At 40.5% G+C, this 12,372-nt stretch overlaps 1 protein-coding gene across 1 annotated transcript; it reads left to right on the top strand.

Moving 5' to 3' along the window:
- The first annotated feature begins 515 nt into the window (after positions 1–515).
- On the top strand, positions 516–5,088 carry LOC146628219 (mannose-binding protein C-like). The gene is made up of 4 exons (XM_085357657.1): positions 516–681; positions 2,300–2,404; positions 3,814–3,879; positions 4,706–5,088. Exons 1-4 carry the CDS (start codon positions 516–518, stop codon positions 5,086–5,088), a joined length of 720 nt encoding a protein of 239 aa, XP_085213783.1.
- The last annotated feature ends 7,284 nt before the right edge of the window (positions 5,089–12,372 follow it).

The following is a 12,372-nucleotide window of genomic DNA, read 5'->3' as shown; positions in this document are numbered from 1 at the left end:
AATCTTTCACCAATACCGAACCAACATTACTGATCAGATTCTATTTATCTTTAATCTAAACCCTGCTATATTTCAGATCTAGGAATGCAGGCCTTTTGATTATTCATGTTTGACTGATCACAGTGGTTTGCCTTTTGTGAGTGGAAGGAAAAGCTTTTAAAAGGCATCGGTTGTAAGTGAACTCTCGATTATGACACCAGAGGCAGACTCTGTTTTTTTTCACCTGTCTCTCATTATAGCTGGGCTGGATGTCTTATATATCTGACTTTGACTTTTTTCTTTGCCACTTCTGTTTGGAAGCTGCAAAGAAGGATCACATCCATATCATTCGTCATTTAAACTGTGAGTATTTGTCTCTAAAAAGTACAGTTTTTTTCTATTCAGCTGACAACCTGCAACCAAACAAACTGTTATTTTTCTTTGATTTCATTTATTTAAATTATCATAAAAATTGAAGAAGATTTTCATTAGAAAATAATTTCCAATATGTGACATTTCAGAGTTGCATAAAGAAGATGAAGCCATTTGTTTTTGTCATAACCTTCTGCCTCATGGCTCCTGTGGGCTACAGTCAGCTTTTTGGTCCTCCTGGTCCTAAAGGCCCACCTGGGTCACCTGGAGAACCCGGGGCATATGGAGAACCTGGAAAACAAGGACAGAAAGGCTTGAAAGGAGAACCTGGTGAGTGTGATAAACATCCCCCCAAATACACTCTCAGGGAGGGTTATTTTTAACCCCATAATGCCAAGTGTATTGTACAGGACTTTTTATAGGTTTTTAAAAATTTTACATTATCAGTATGATTCTTTTCCACCAAAAAACCTAAATAAACTGCACAATACATTTTCAAGCAATGATCTGGGTTTTTTTTTTGTTTTTTTTTTAAATTCCAAATGCAGTAAGTTGCGGTAAGCAGTAGTTCAACAAATACTTCAATTAAAAAACAAACAGATTTTCCTGGAAATTACTTCATGGTCTAACATATTTGTGCCTCACATGGTTCTGGGTATTTGACCCAGTGCTTTTTTGATTTTGGACTGTTGAATGTTGTTTTGAGGTTTATGTGATTTCTTTATAGTTCTACATTGTTTAGTCTTTTGTGTCTAGTATTTCCCAGTGCTTCCTATTTTAATTATTTATGCGTTTAGTTCTTAGTTCTTTGTTCGCTTTTGAGCCCAGGTTTTCTTAGTCTAGCATCTGTGTGTCTTCCCTAGTGTCCCGTGTATGTTGTCGGTCTTGCTTCCATGTTTATTCACCTTCTTTCTCCACAGTTGAGTCCCCGTGTCTCTTTGGTCCCTCTGTGCCCTGTCTCTGTAGTTTGCCTTGTTTACCCTGTCAGTCATGTCTCCATGTAATTTTCCCTTGTCTACGTCAAGTTTGTGTGTCTCAGTCTCCATGTCAGTGTTAGTTTCCTAGTTTATTGCTATAGTCACTTGTGTTGTGTATGTTATGTATGTAGGTTTCTTTCAGTTAGATTCTGTTGTCATGTGTGCCCCAGGTGTGTTCGAACTGGAGATAAGATAATGTGGACTCAAACGCAGACACAGATGCAAGAGAACTTTTAAACTGAAAGCCAGCCTTTATTAGAGGCTCTACAAAAGACCGCAAAACAACTAATGAAGGGAAGAACTAAAAATGCTATAAAAACCTAAACTGGGTGAAGCTAAATATAATAACATGGGAAGCCTCAAAAACATTACAAAAAACAGACTTCTAATAATAAACAACACAAAACACTGGGTCACCGAGCCAGGACCGTGACAGTAAGTGGTGATGTGTTCGGATTTGAATTTGGCCCACGTTCTGGATCAATATATCTACAATATATTTGGGAAAAAGTAAGCCCTCATAACTTCCTTAGCGTAAGAGCTACACTGGTTTGAAAAAGTGTTTGCCGCGTTCCTGATTTCATATTTTTTTTGTATGTTTGTCACACTTAAATGTTCCTGATCATCAAACAAATTTGAATATTAGACAAAGATAAAACAAGTAAAAACAAAATGCAGTTTCTTAATAAAGGGGTTTATTATTAAGGGGGGAAAAATCCTTGTAACGTTTGATCACATAGTTTGAATCAAGACTTACAAATTTAAGTACAATATTGGCAACCTTTAACAATTTGACTCCAACATGGATTTTTTCACATTGTTGTGTTGTGTACATGATCATTTTCCCCACCTTATATGGACGACATTTATAAACAACAACAGGGTAAAGTTTTTTTCTCTGGAAAACCAGAAACTGGAAACATTGGTATGAACTTCACATCTTATTTGATGTGTTTATATCTTCACTTTAGGGGCTAGAGGGCCTCTAGGACCACGTGGATTTCCAGGACCTAATGGAGCAAGGGGAAAACCTGGACTGCCTGGCCTACCTGGAACTATTATAATGTGTGGACGAGGTTAGAACATAAGAATAACTTTATTGATCCCAGAGGGAACTTCACAGACACACACTTTAATAGTGGCTCTATGGTGTTGTGGTTTATACAGTTACCTAACAAGTCATATCTGAATTCAATCCTGTGAAACTTAAAACCCTTTGGGGTTGTGTCAGGGAGGGCATCTAAGGCAAAAACATGCAGGGCTACCTACTGTGTTGACAACTTGTGAATAAGGGAACAACTAATAGCAGTTTAACCATAAATATACAACACACGAAAACTACATTCCCATAAAATATGCTCTTTTAAGTTTCTAGTGAAAACCAAAAATCTTAAAAACAAAGAAGGTTGGTGGTGTTTGTCTTGACTCCATTTTGAGACCATTTTTTCTCCTTATATTTGATCTTTCTTTTGTTTTAGTTTTAATTTTACTTTCTCAGTTTTTCTCTAGGTTTGGTCTCTAAACTTAATTGGTTAGGTTTCTGAAAGGATAATGGTTTTGGGAGTTGAATCACAATTCACTATGGTTTAGCTTATTAGGGAAGTCAAGGTCCCATCTAATACAAAGTATGTCTGGTAAACCTGTCAGGGCTGCAGCTCCCACACATCCCACAAAGAGGACTCAAAATGCAGGCACTTAATGAGTTGTGAGGGAGGTTTATTGCAAAAGGCAAACACAAAGACGGCATTACAAAAACAGAACTAAGGGTAATCTAAGTGTGAAGTGCCAGTGTGTGAATGTGTGTGTGAATGGATGAATGACTGAATGTAGTGTGAAGCGCTTTGGGGTCCTTAGGGACTAGAAAAGCGCTATACAAATGCAGGCCATTTACCATAAACTGGGAGAAACGTAATTTAACAGCAATCCTGAACACGAAGGGGGACAGCAGGGAGAGGACACAGTGGATTCACAGACAGTTTTCCAGGAGACGAACACAGACGGACCAGTCATGAGTACATGAGTTTACACAACATAAAAACACACAGAGGGACACTGGGAAATCACACATACACAGGTGGGAGACACAGCTGGACCTGATTAACCTGACGAGACAGAGGAAAGACTAACACCAGGGACCAACAGAGGGAGCACCAACCCAGAATCCCAGCACCAGAACACAAATAATCCCAAAGCTAGAAGATCACAAATGATAATAATAATAATAATAATAATAATAATAATAATAATAATAATACTAATACACCAAACCCAAAATCACTGAGTCCCGGGACTCCATGACAAAACCTTTATGCAGACAAAACTTTTAGTATATACTGAACCAGGTTTAGCACCAGATGCATTGTATTGTGAGATGTCCCTTATGTTTTCATAATTATTTTACAGTTTTGAGAGACGTGGAAAAAGACAGATAACTAAATATGCAAATGAATAAATACACACTTTGTTAACTCTGTGTTTTGTCCAGATCCTATTGGCTCTTTTCAAAGCGACACTGAAAAGCTAATGAAGAGAATTGCCAAGTTTAAACTTGGTAAGTATCTTATCCATATTCATTTGTTTCAAATACATAACTGCTATTTTATAGCATAACAGACAGCTGTTATTTCTTTCTGCTGTATTTTAAATTTGATGGTATATCTCTGTTCTGGGGAGTTTGGCATCACTATTACATACACAGGACTCTTCAATGGAGAAAACTGTATTAAGACCACCCCCACCTACAATTTAAAGCAAACCAGACATAAGTAACAATAGTCAAGATGTTGTTGTCAGCCACAGAAGGGACTGGTGTGGTAGTGGGTTGCAAAGTAGCTTGCAGATGACCAGCAGCTGTAGTCAGGACTCAAATTGATGCCTATTTGTATTATTTTGTTCAGATTAACGCAAAGATTTGCTGTCACTGAATGAAGCTAAGAGGTCACATCACTATTGTAATCAATAATAGTATAATAAACAGCATTCTTTAAATTGATAAAGAAAAGACTACATAGTCAGTTTTTAATTTTATTTTATTAAAATACCACCAGTTTGCAACAATAATAACCTGAAGTCAACACTGTAAAAACTATATTGATAAACAGTAACAAAATAATTTTCCAATGCCAATGCAGTAGCTGTAAAGAACATATTATTGATTAACATTAATAAAATTCTCATATTTAGAGGTTTTACTTCAAAATCCAAGTTTCTTTTTTGAGACAATTCATGGTATATTAGTAAAATAAAATTTAACTGAATAAGAATCTTTAGATAAGCTTTAGAAAAGGCAACAATTATTTTGCCAGAAAACATATCCTTAAGATTGCCTACAAGTAAATGTCTTTTTTCTAATTTTACTTTTCTGTGCTTTTTTTCAGCTGTAAACTATGATTTTGTCCAAATAGTTGATCAAAAATACTTTGTCTCCAACAAGCACAGAGGCAGTTTCTCAGAGGCTGTAGTGTTTTGCAGCCAACGTGGTTTAGAGCTGGCGTTGCCACAGAACGCGGAGGAGAACAACGCACTGACTCAAGTTCATGGCAAATTCAGAGCCAAAGCCTGGATCAATGTGAACAATAAAAAAGCTGAGGGGGAGTTTAAAACTGACATGAAAAATCAACCTTTGACCTTTAAAAATTGGGGAGAAGGGCAGCCAGACAAATCCATTGAGGATACAGGCTGCACAATGCTGTCAGAAAACGGTTCCTGGCAAGTGACACATGAATGTTCTCTCAATGTCCACATCATTTGTCAGTTATAGAAATGTCTCATGAGAAGAACTGCAAAAAACTCCCAAAACAAACAAACACAAATCCCACATTTATGTGTATATGTGTATTTTCAGCTTTGCATGCTTAATCTAACTCTGTTTCAGCCTTCTTGTGTGTGATGGCAACTAAAGATTATGTAATGCCAAAAGTGAGAAAGCAATGAAAAAAGATCAAAATGATCCTTATGTTCCTTATTCAGACATGATACCTTTTATGTTTAATTTACATCAGTTCATCTAAATCATCTGTTAATTACGGAAGAGGATTAGGGCCACTGGAAAAAAAAAAAACAATTCTGACTTTAATCTCAGAATTCTAAGATTAAAGTCAGAATTCTGAGAAAAAAGTCAGAATTCTGAGATTAAAGTCAGAATTCTGAGAAAAAAGTCAGAATTCTGAGATTAAAGTCAGAATTCTGACTTTTTTCTCAGAATTCTGACTTTAATCTCAGAATTCTGACTTTTTTTTCAGAATTCTGAGATTAAAGTCAGAATTCTGACTTTAATCTCAGAATTCTGACTTTAATCTCAGAATTCTGACTTTTTTTTCAGAATTCTGAGATTAAAGTCAGAATTCTGACTTTAATCTCAGAATTCTGACTTTAAAGTCAGAATTCTTTCCTCTTTTTTTTTCCAGTGGCCCTAATCTTCTTCCGTAGTTAATGCAGGGTGTCTTTACATTAGAAAAACTACTTCATGGGCTAAATTTTTCAGCTTTTGTTTTACAAAATATTTCCTTTTGCCTAAGCATATTCATAAATACACTACATTGCTAAAAGTATTCCCTCACCCATCCAAATCACTGGATCAATCACTTCCATGGCAACAAGTGTATAAAGTCAGACAGCTAGGCTGTAGACTGCTTATACAAACAATTATGAAAGAATGGGTTGCTCTCAGGAGCTCAGTGACTTCCGGTGAGGTATCATGATAGAATATTACCTAACTAAATATTCCACAGTCAACTGTTAATGTTATTGTAACAATGAAGAAGTATTTGCAATGACAGCAACTCAGAGTCAATTGCTACAGACCTCCAAACTTCATGTGGCCTTCAGATTAGCTCAAGATCAGTATGTAGAGAGCTTCATGGAATGGGTTTCCATGCCTGAGCAGTGCATCCTTACATCACCAAGCACAATGCAAAGTGTCGGATGCATCGGATGCTGTTGTGTAAAGCCTGCTGCTACTGGACTGTAGACCAGTGGAGACATTTTCTCTAGAGTGACAAATCATGATTCTCCATCTGATGGGTGGGAGAGTCTGGGTTTGGCAGATGCCAAGACAATGGCATTTGTCTGACTGCATTGTGCAAAGTGTAAATTTGGTGGAGGAGGGATTACAGTGCAAGGTCTGTCATTGGGTATGCCCAATGACAGAATGCAACTTTTACAGGGAGTGCAGAATTATTAGGCAAGTTGTATTTTTGAGGAATAATGTTATTATTGAACAACAACCATGTTCTCAATAAACCCAAAAAACTCATTAATATCAAAGCTGAATGTTTTTGGAAGTAGTTTTTAGTTTGTTTTTAGTTTTAGCTATTTTAGGGGGATATCTGTGTGTGCAGGTGACTATTACTGTGCATAATTCTTAGGCAACTTAACAAAAAACAAATATATACCCATTTCAATTATTTATTTTTACCAGTGAAACCAATAACATCTCCACATTCACAAATATACATTTCTGACATTCAAAAACAAAACAAAAACCAATCAGCGACCAATATAGCCACCTTTCTTTGCAAGGACACTCAAAAGCCTGCCATCCATGGATTCTGTCAGTGTTTTGATCTGTTCACCATCAACATTGCGTGCAGCAGCAACCACAGCCTCCCAGACACTGTTCAGAGAGGTGTACTGTTTTCCCTCCTTGTAAATCTCACATTTGATGATGGACCGCAGGTTCTCAATGGGGTTCAGATCAGGTGAACAAGGTGGCCATGTCATTAGTTTTTCTTCTTTTATACCCTTTCTTGCCAGCCACGCTGTGGAGTACTTGGACGCGTGTGATGGAGCATTGTCCTGCATGAAAATCATGTTTTTCTTGAAGGATGCAGACTTCTTCCTGTACTACTGCTTGAAGAAGGTGTCTTCCAGAAACTGGCAGTTGGACTGGGAGTTGAGCTTGACTCCATCCTCAACCCGAAAAAGCCCCACAAGCTCATCTTTGATGATACCAGCCCAAACCAGTACTCCACCTCCACCTTGCTGGCGTCTGAGTCGGACTGGAGCTCTCTGCCCTTTACCAATCCAGCCACGGGCCCATCCATCTGGCCCATCAAGACTCACTCTCATTTCATCAGTCCATAAAACCTTAGAAAAACCAGTCTTGAGATATTTCTTGGCCCAGTCTTGACGTTTCAGCTTGTGTCTTGTTCAGTGGTGGTCGTCTTTCAGCCTTTCTTACCTTGGCCATGTCTCTGAGTATTGCACACCTTGTGCTTTTGGGCACTCCAGTGATGTTGCAGCTCTGAAATATGGCCAAACTGGTGGCAAGTGGCATCTTGGCAGCTGCACGCTTGACTTTTCTCAGTTCATGGGCAGTTATTTTGCGCCTTGGTTTTTCCACACGCTTCTTGCGACCCTGTTGACTATTTTGAATGAAACGCTTGATTGTTCGATGATCACGCTTCAGAAGCTTTGCAATTTTGAGACTGCTGCATCCCTCTGCAAGATATCTCACTATTTTTGACTTTTCTGAGCCTGTCAAGTCCTTCTTTTGACTCATTTCGCCAAAGGAAAGGAAGTTGCCTAATAATTATGCACACCTGATATAGGGTGTTGATGTCATTAGACCACACCCCTTCTCATTACAGAGATGTACATCACCTAATATGCTTAATTGGTAGTAGGCTCTCGAGCCTATACAGCTTGGAGTAAGAAAACATGAATGAAGAGGATGATGTGAACAAAATACTCATTTGCCTAATAATTCTGCACTCCCTGTATTGTTTGTGGTTACCGGAGCACCGGTAATATCCGGTCATACCTAGGAACCGCTTCAGTTCCCGTCTGGTGGTTGGAATCGGGTAGTCTAAGATTGCAGCAATCGTCGCCTCCACCGGGCTGACCTGTCCAAACCCCACCTGCTTACCTAGGTAAGTGACTGTTGCCTTACCAAACTCGCATTTAGTGAGATTGAGGGTCAACGAGGCCTCGGCTAGCCGCTGAAACACTGTCCTCAGGAGGGACATATGATCTGCCCATGTGTCTGTGTATAGCACTACATCATTTAGATACACATTGCACTGGGACACATCTCCCAACACCAACTGCATTAAACGTTGAAAGGTAGCTGGGGCATTTTTCATGCCAAAGGCCATTAGTGTATATTGCATGAAGTGGTCAGGTCATGCTGACTCAGGGCATCTAAAACAGGCTCTACAACAGGATTGTTGGTCACCTCAGGGGTAGGATAAACTTTCCCACCCGCTATGTCATTTCCCATTATAAAATTCACCCCATTAATCGTTCTTAAATTCCTCTGTCTGCATTCGTTTACAGATCGAAGCACGGTCAGCAGCTTTGCAGGCCGCACACTACCAATCGAAAAGGACACTTTTTTCCCTGGCAAAATCAAGATAGGACTGACCCTGTCCCCTTTTCAATCTCTGGAAACGCTGCCTATAAGCCTCTGGGACCAGCTCATAAGGATATAAGGATAGCACTTTTCAGCTTGTCATAGTCCAGGCAGTCCTCAGCTGACAACGAGGAACAAACTTCCTGAGCCTTACCTGCCAGCTTACATTGTAGCAAAATGGCCCATGAGTCCCGTGGCCAGTGCAAGGCTGTGGCTATTCGCTCAAATGACTCGAAGTAGATGTCAACCTCATTGTCGCGGAACACCGGAACCAGACGACTGTTTTTCCCCACATCAAACGGTATGTCTGCCTACCGAATGGAGGCAGTCGCAGGAAGGGAAGCCGGCTGGAGTTCCAACTGTCACAACTTGACAGCTGTCTCCGCCTCCACCTCCACCTTTTGCAATTCAACCTCCCTTACAGTATGTTAAAAACTGTTAACAAACTGTACAGTGACAGACATGTTTACTAATTAATCAAGTACATCATAATTGTTTTCATAAAAATTTGTTAGTTTTTTAATAGTCATGTTTTAACAGTATTTTATTCTCCTCATCTCAATAGTGCTTTGCCTGTTAGAAAACTAGGTGGCGCTCCAAGTTAAGTTAAATAGCTTCACTACCCCATAGACCCAAGTTCAAGGTGTGTCCAGATGTTGCTTGTTACAAGAATTTGGATGCTATTGTAGCTCTAATGTAATAGAAACTCTTGAGATTAAGAATCCTGGGCCCAGATAGTGTCATGACACTGGGTCTGTGACTCAGTGTTTATGTGTTTTCTGGTGTGATTGATATTCATTGATTTAGTGTCGTTCATGTTTCTGGTTCTTAGCTGTTTTCTGCTTACGTTATATTTATAGTTTCTAGTCTTTAGTTTTCTGTCACTATGGTTTCCCTGTGTTCCACATCTAGTTACTCTTGTGTCCACGTTCTATATTCCCTCTCTGTCTCCTGCAGTCAGAATGACTGTTTCTTCCCCAGACTCAATGTTAAGCTTGCATCTCTATATCTGTGTCTTTCCTGTTTTATTTTGACAGTCCCTTGTCCTGTGTTCATTGTCTTCAGTATTGCTTCCACCTTGTCTAATTGTGTCCAGTGTTTAAAAAGTTTAAAAAGGTGATAATTAGAATACAGTTACTTTGTTGAAATAAATTGATTACATGGTGGTCATTTCCTGTTTCATATGTTACGCTATCCCCTCTCTAATTTTGGTAATTTAACGTATTGCTGGAAACCCAAACAAAACACACAATAAGAGGCTCTAATGTAAGCGTCCTGTTAATTTTGGTAGCGTCAGTTACACAATGGACCCAGAGCCAGCACAACAGAGCCAGCAGTGCATGGGCAGGAATGCATTTCTTACGTGGAAATTCCGACAGCACTTCACATTTAAAGAATAAAGGGATGGGCAAAATCTGACCATGCAATGCGAATTCTGTTTGCCAGCAACTAAGCTGCTCTCAGTGTGAAAAGATTCCACCTCTAACCTAAAGAAACATCTGGAAGTTAGTTCTTTTTTAAAAACTAATGTTAGCCTACTGCATCTACCTTGTTTTAGTTGTGGCAGCTACCTGGGTTATATTCCACTTCAGTATCTTCGATGTACTATTGCTGTGTTTGTTACTATTACTGAAGGCTACTTGCCACCAAGCTAATATTGCTAGCTGGCGTTAGCCGAATTTAGTTCATAGACTGCAGACTGTTAGACTTGATGGATAGCATTAACAACCTGCTAACGGCAAATAATCTTGTGCAGTTCTGAAGCAGTCTTTGAAGTAACCTTCATTTTTTTTACTTAGTTTGTTGCTTATGAGCCATTTTAAAAGCAGAACTGTAAGTGTTTTCTCAATACATCATATTTTGGTCAACTATCAGAATGTTAACCATTCCTCGCCGTCAGTCCCCTGACCGTGGTCGGGAGACGCGAGGGGAGATGCTTCCTCCAGGGCCGAAGTTTGTCCTCCTTCGGGGTTAACTCCCTTCACTTTTGTGGAGTAGTGAGGCAGACAGAAATCAGCCGAGGCACCGGAGAGTACTGAAGAGATGAGGCTTTAATAACAGTACTGCACACTTCGAAAACACACTGCATAGCCTGTAGCCCGTTAGAACGCTGCTCCCGGTCGCCCTCTCTACCCATGACACACTCTCTCTCTCTTTTCCCTCTTTCGCTCCCCGCGTTTCCTTCACGCGCATGCTCACACACACATCACATACACTCCTTACTGCACCCAGTCACACACAAGACGGCAATTCCTGCAACACTACCCCCACTCTGGATGGCAATTAAACAATAATTCCACTCCAGCATTGTAATGCATAAAACTGGTACACAATCCCCTTTACCACTTGGAGCCCACTGGAGATAAAAGTGTTAGCCATTACCGCATATAAGGTGAGGTATAGTATCAACGAGTGCACTTCAGTGACAAAGAGGCTGGCTCAAGTAAGGTGTACATACATATGCAAAATAAAGCATTTCAAGTGCTGTTAAGTAGAAAAGAAATTACACAACTGTAACTATTACATGGCGACCGGGAATAACTAACTTATCCTAGCATCTAGGAAGGCACAAATACAAATGGATAAGTGCATGTAGATAACCCCGTAGGTCCTTCAGATACTTTACTCATCTTTTTTTTTAAATGTAAACACTGGAACAATGAAAAATACAGCTCTTTTAAACCATTGTAGCTAACAGTGTAGGAGGCTGAAACTATTTAAACTTGAACTGAATCTTCAGTCCTACTTGGAACTGTCCATGGTAGGTAAACCAAGCTAAGTGATCCACGCTCCATACCGGTCTGGAGCTCTGCGCCGACGAGTTGGTCGCTGAAACTGCTGGCTTGGGTGGTCTGGCTCACCCACCACACCCCCACCATTCTCATGGTCTACATGGGAAGGGGACGATGGGACAACCACAACCAGAGCGGGATCAGCTGCAACTGAGACAGATGGCTGAGAGGAGCTGGGGCCATTGCCAGTTGCAGTAGAGAACAGACTGTGCAGACCCAGATCACGGTCTGCTGGGTCATCCTCTAAAGCTGGTGGTGGGACCTCTGTAGGGGACCACTGATGAGCTTGATCAAGGACCCAGGTATTGTCCAGTGGCTCGCGGCAGCGATAATGCTTTAGCTGGTCATGGTGGACAACTTTCACTTTAGACCTTGGGTTCTTCTGGATCCGATAAACTAGGTCATCCAATTGCCCCAGGATAAAGAATGGTCCTTCATACGATGGGAGGAACTTTCTGACCTTGTTCTTGACGTGACGTGTTCCTTTGATGAGATACCATACAGGATCTCCAGTCTTATACTGTGTGTGGCAACAGTTCTTATCGTATTGCCTTTTTGCGCGCTTGACTGACTCACCCAGGGCTTCCCTGGCGATGAGGTGGGCCAGCTCCAGCCGCTCACGCATTTGCTGCACATACTCTGGAGCTGAGTGTTGGTTGTCTGGATCAGGAGGTAGACCTGCGACAAGGTCCACTGGCTCACTCAGTTCTCGGCCAAACATCATGAAGTTCGGGGTGAAACCTGTAGCACTGTGTTTGGTCGCCCTGTAGGCCATAACAGCGTACGGGATCATCAGGTCCCAGTCCCAATGACAACGCTCTGCTGTGGAGGCCAGGATCTTCTGGAGAGTGGCATTGAAACGTTCAACCTGGCCATCTGACTGGGGTCGGAATGGCGT

This window comes from Diplotaxodon limnothrissa, linkage group LG7 (assembly GCF_057381915.1).
Source record: "Diplotaxodon limnothrissa isolate DT_005_m linkage group LG7, D_limnothrissa_male_GT1.1, whole genome shotgun sequence".
In the NCBI taxonomy this organism is placed as follows: domain Eukaryota; kingdom Metazoa; phylum Chordata; class Actinopteri; order Cichliformes; family Cichlidae; genus Diplotaxodon; species Diplotaxodon limnothrissa.
The sequence above is the reverse complement of the archived record's forward strand: the minus strand, read 5'-3'. Positions and strand labels throughout refer to the sequence as shown.

What these genes read in the sequence shown, in the direction of transcription:
- LOC146628219 (XM_085357657.1), top strand. Translation starts at nt 516, where the DNA reads ATGAAGCCATTTGTTTTTGTCATAACCTTCTGCCTCATGGCTCCTGTG. An exon ending in AGGCTTGAAAGGAGAACCTG is followed by an intron (nt 682 to 2,299) that starts GTGAGTGTGATA and finishes TCTTCACTTTAG; the next exon opens with GGGCTAGAGGGCCTCTAGGA. An exon ending in AATTGCCAAGTTTAAACTTG is followed by an intron (nt 3,880 to 4,705) that starts GTAAGTATCTTA and finishes GCTTTTTTTCAG; the next exon opens with CTGTAAACTATGATTTTGTC.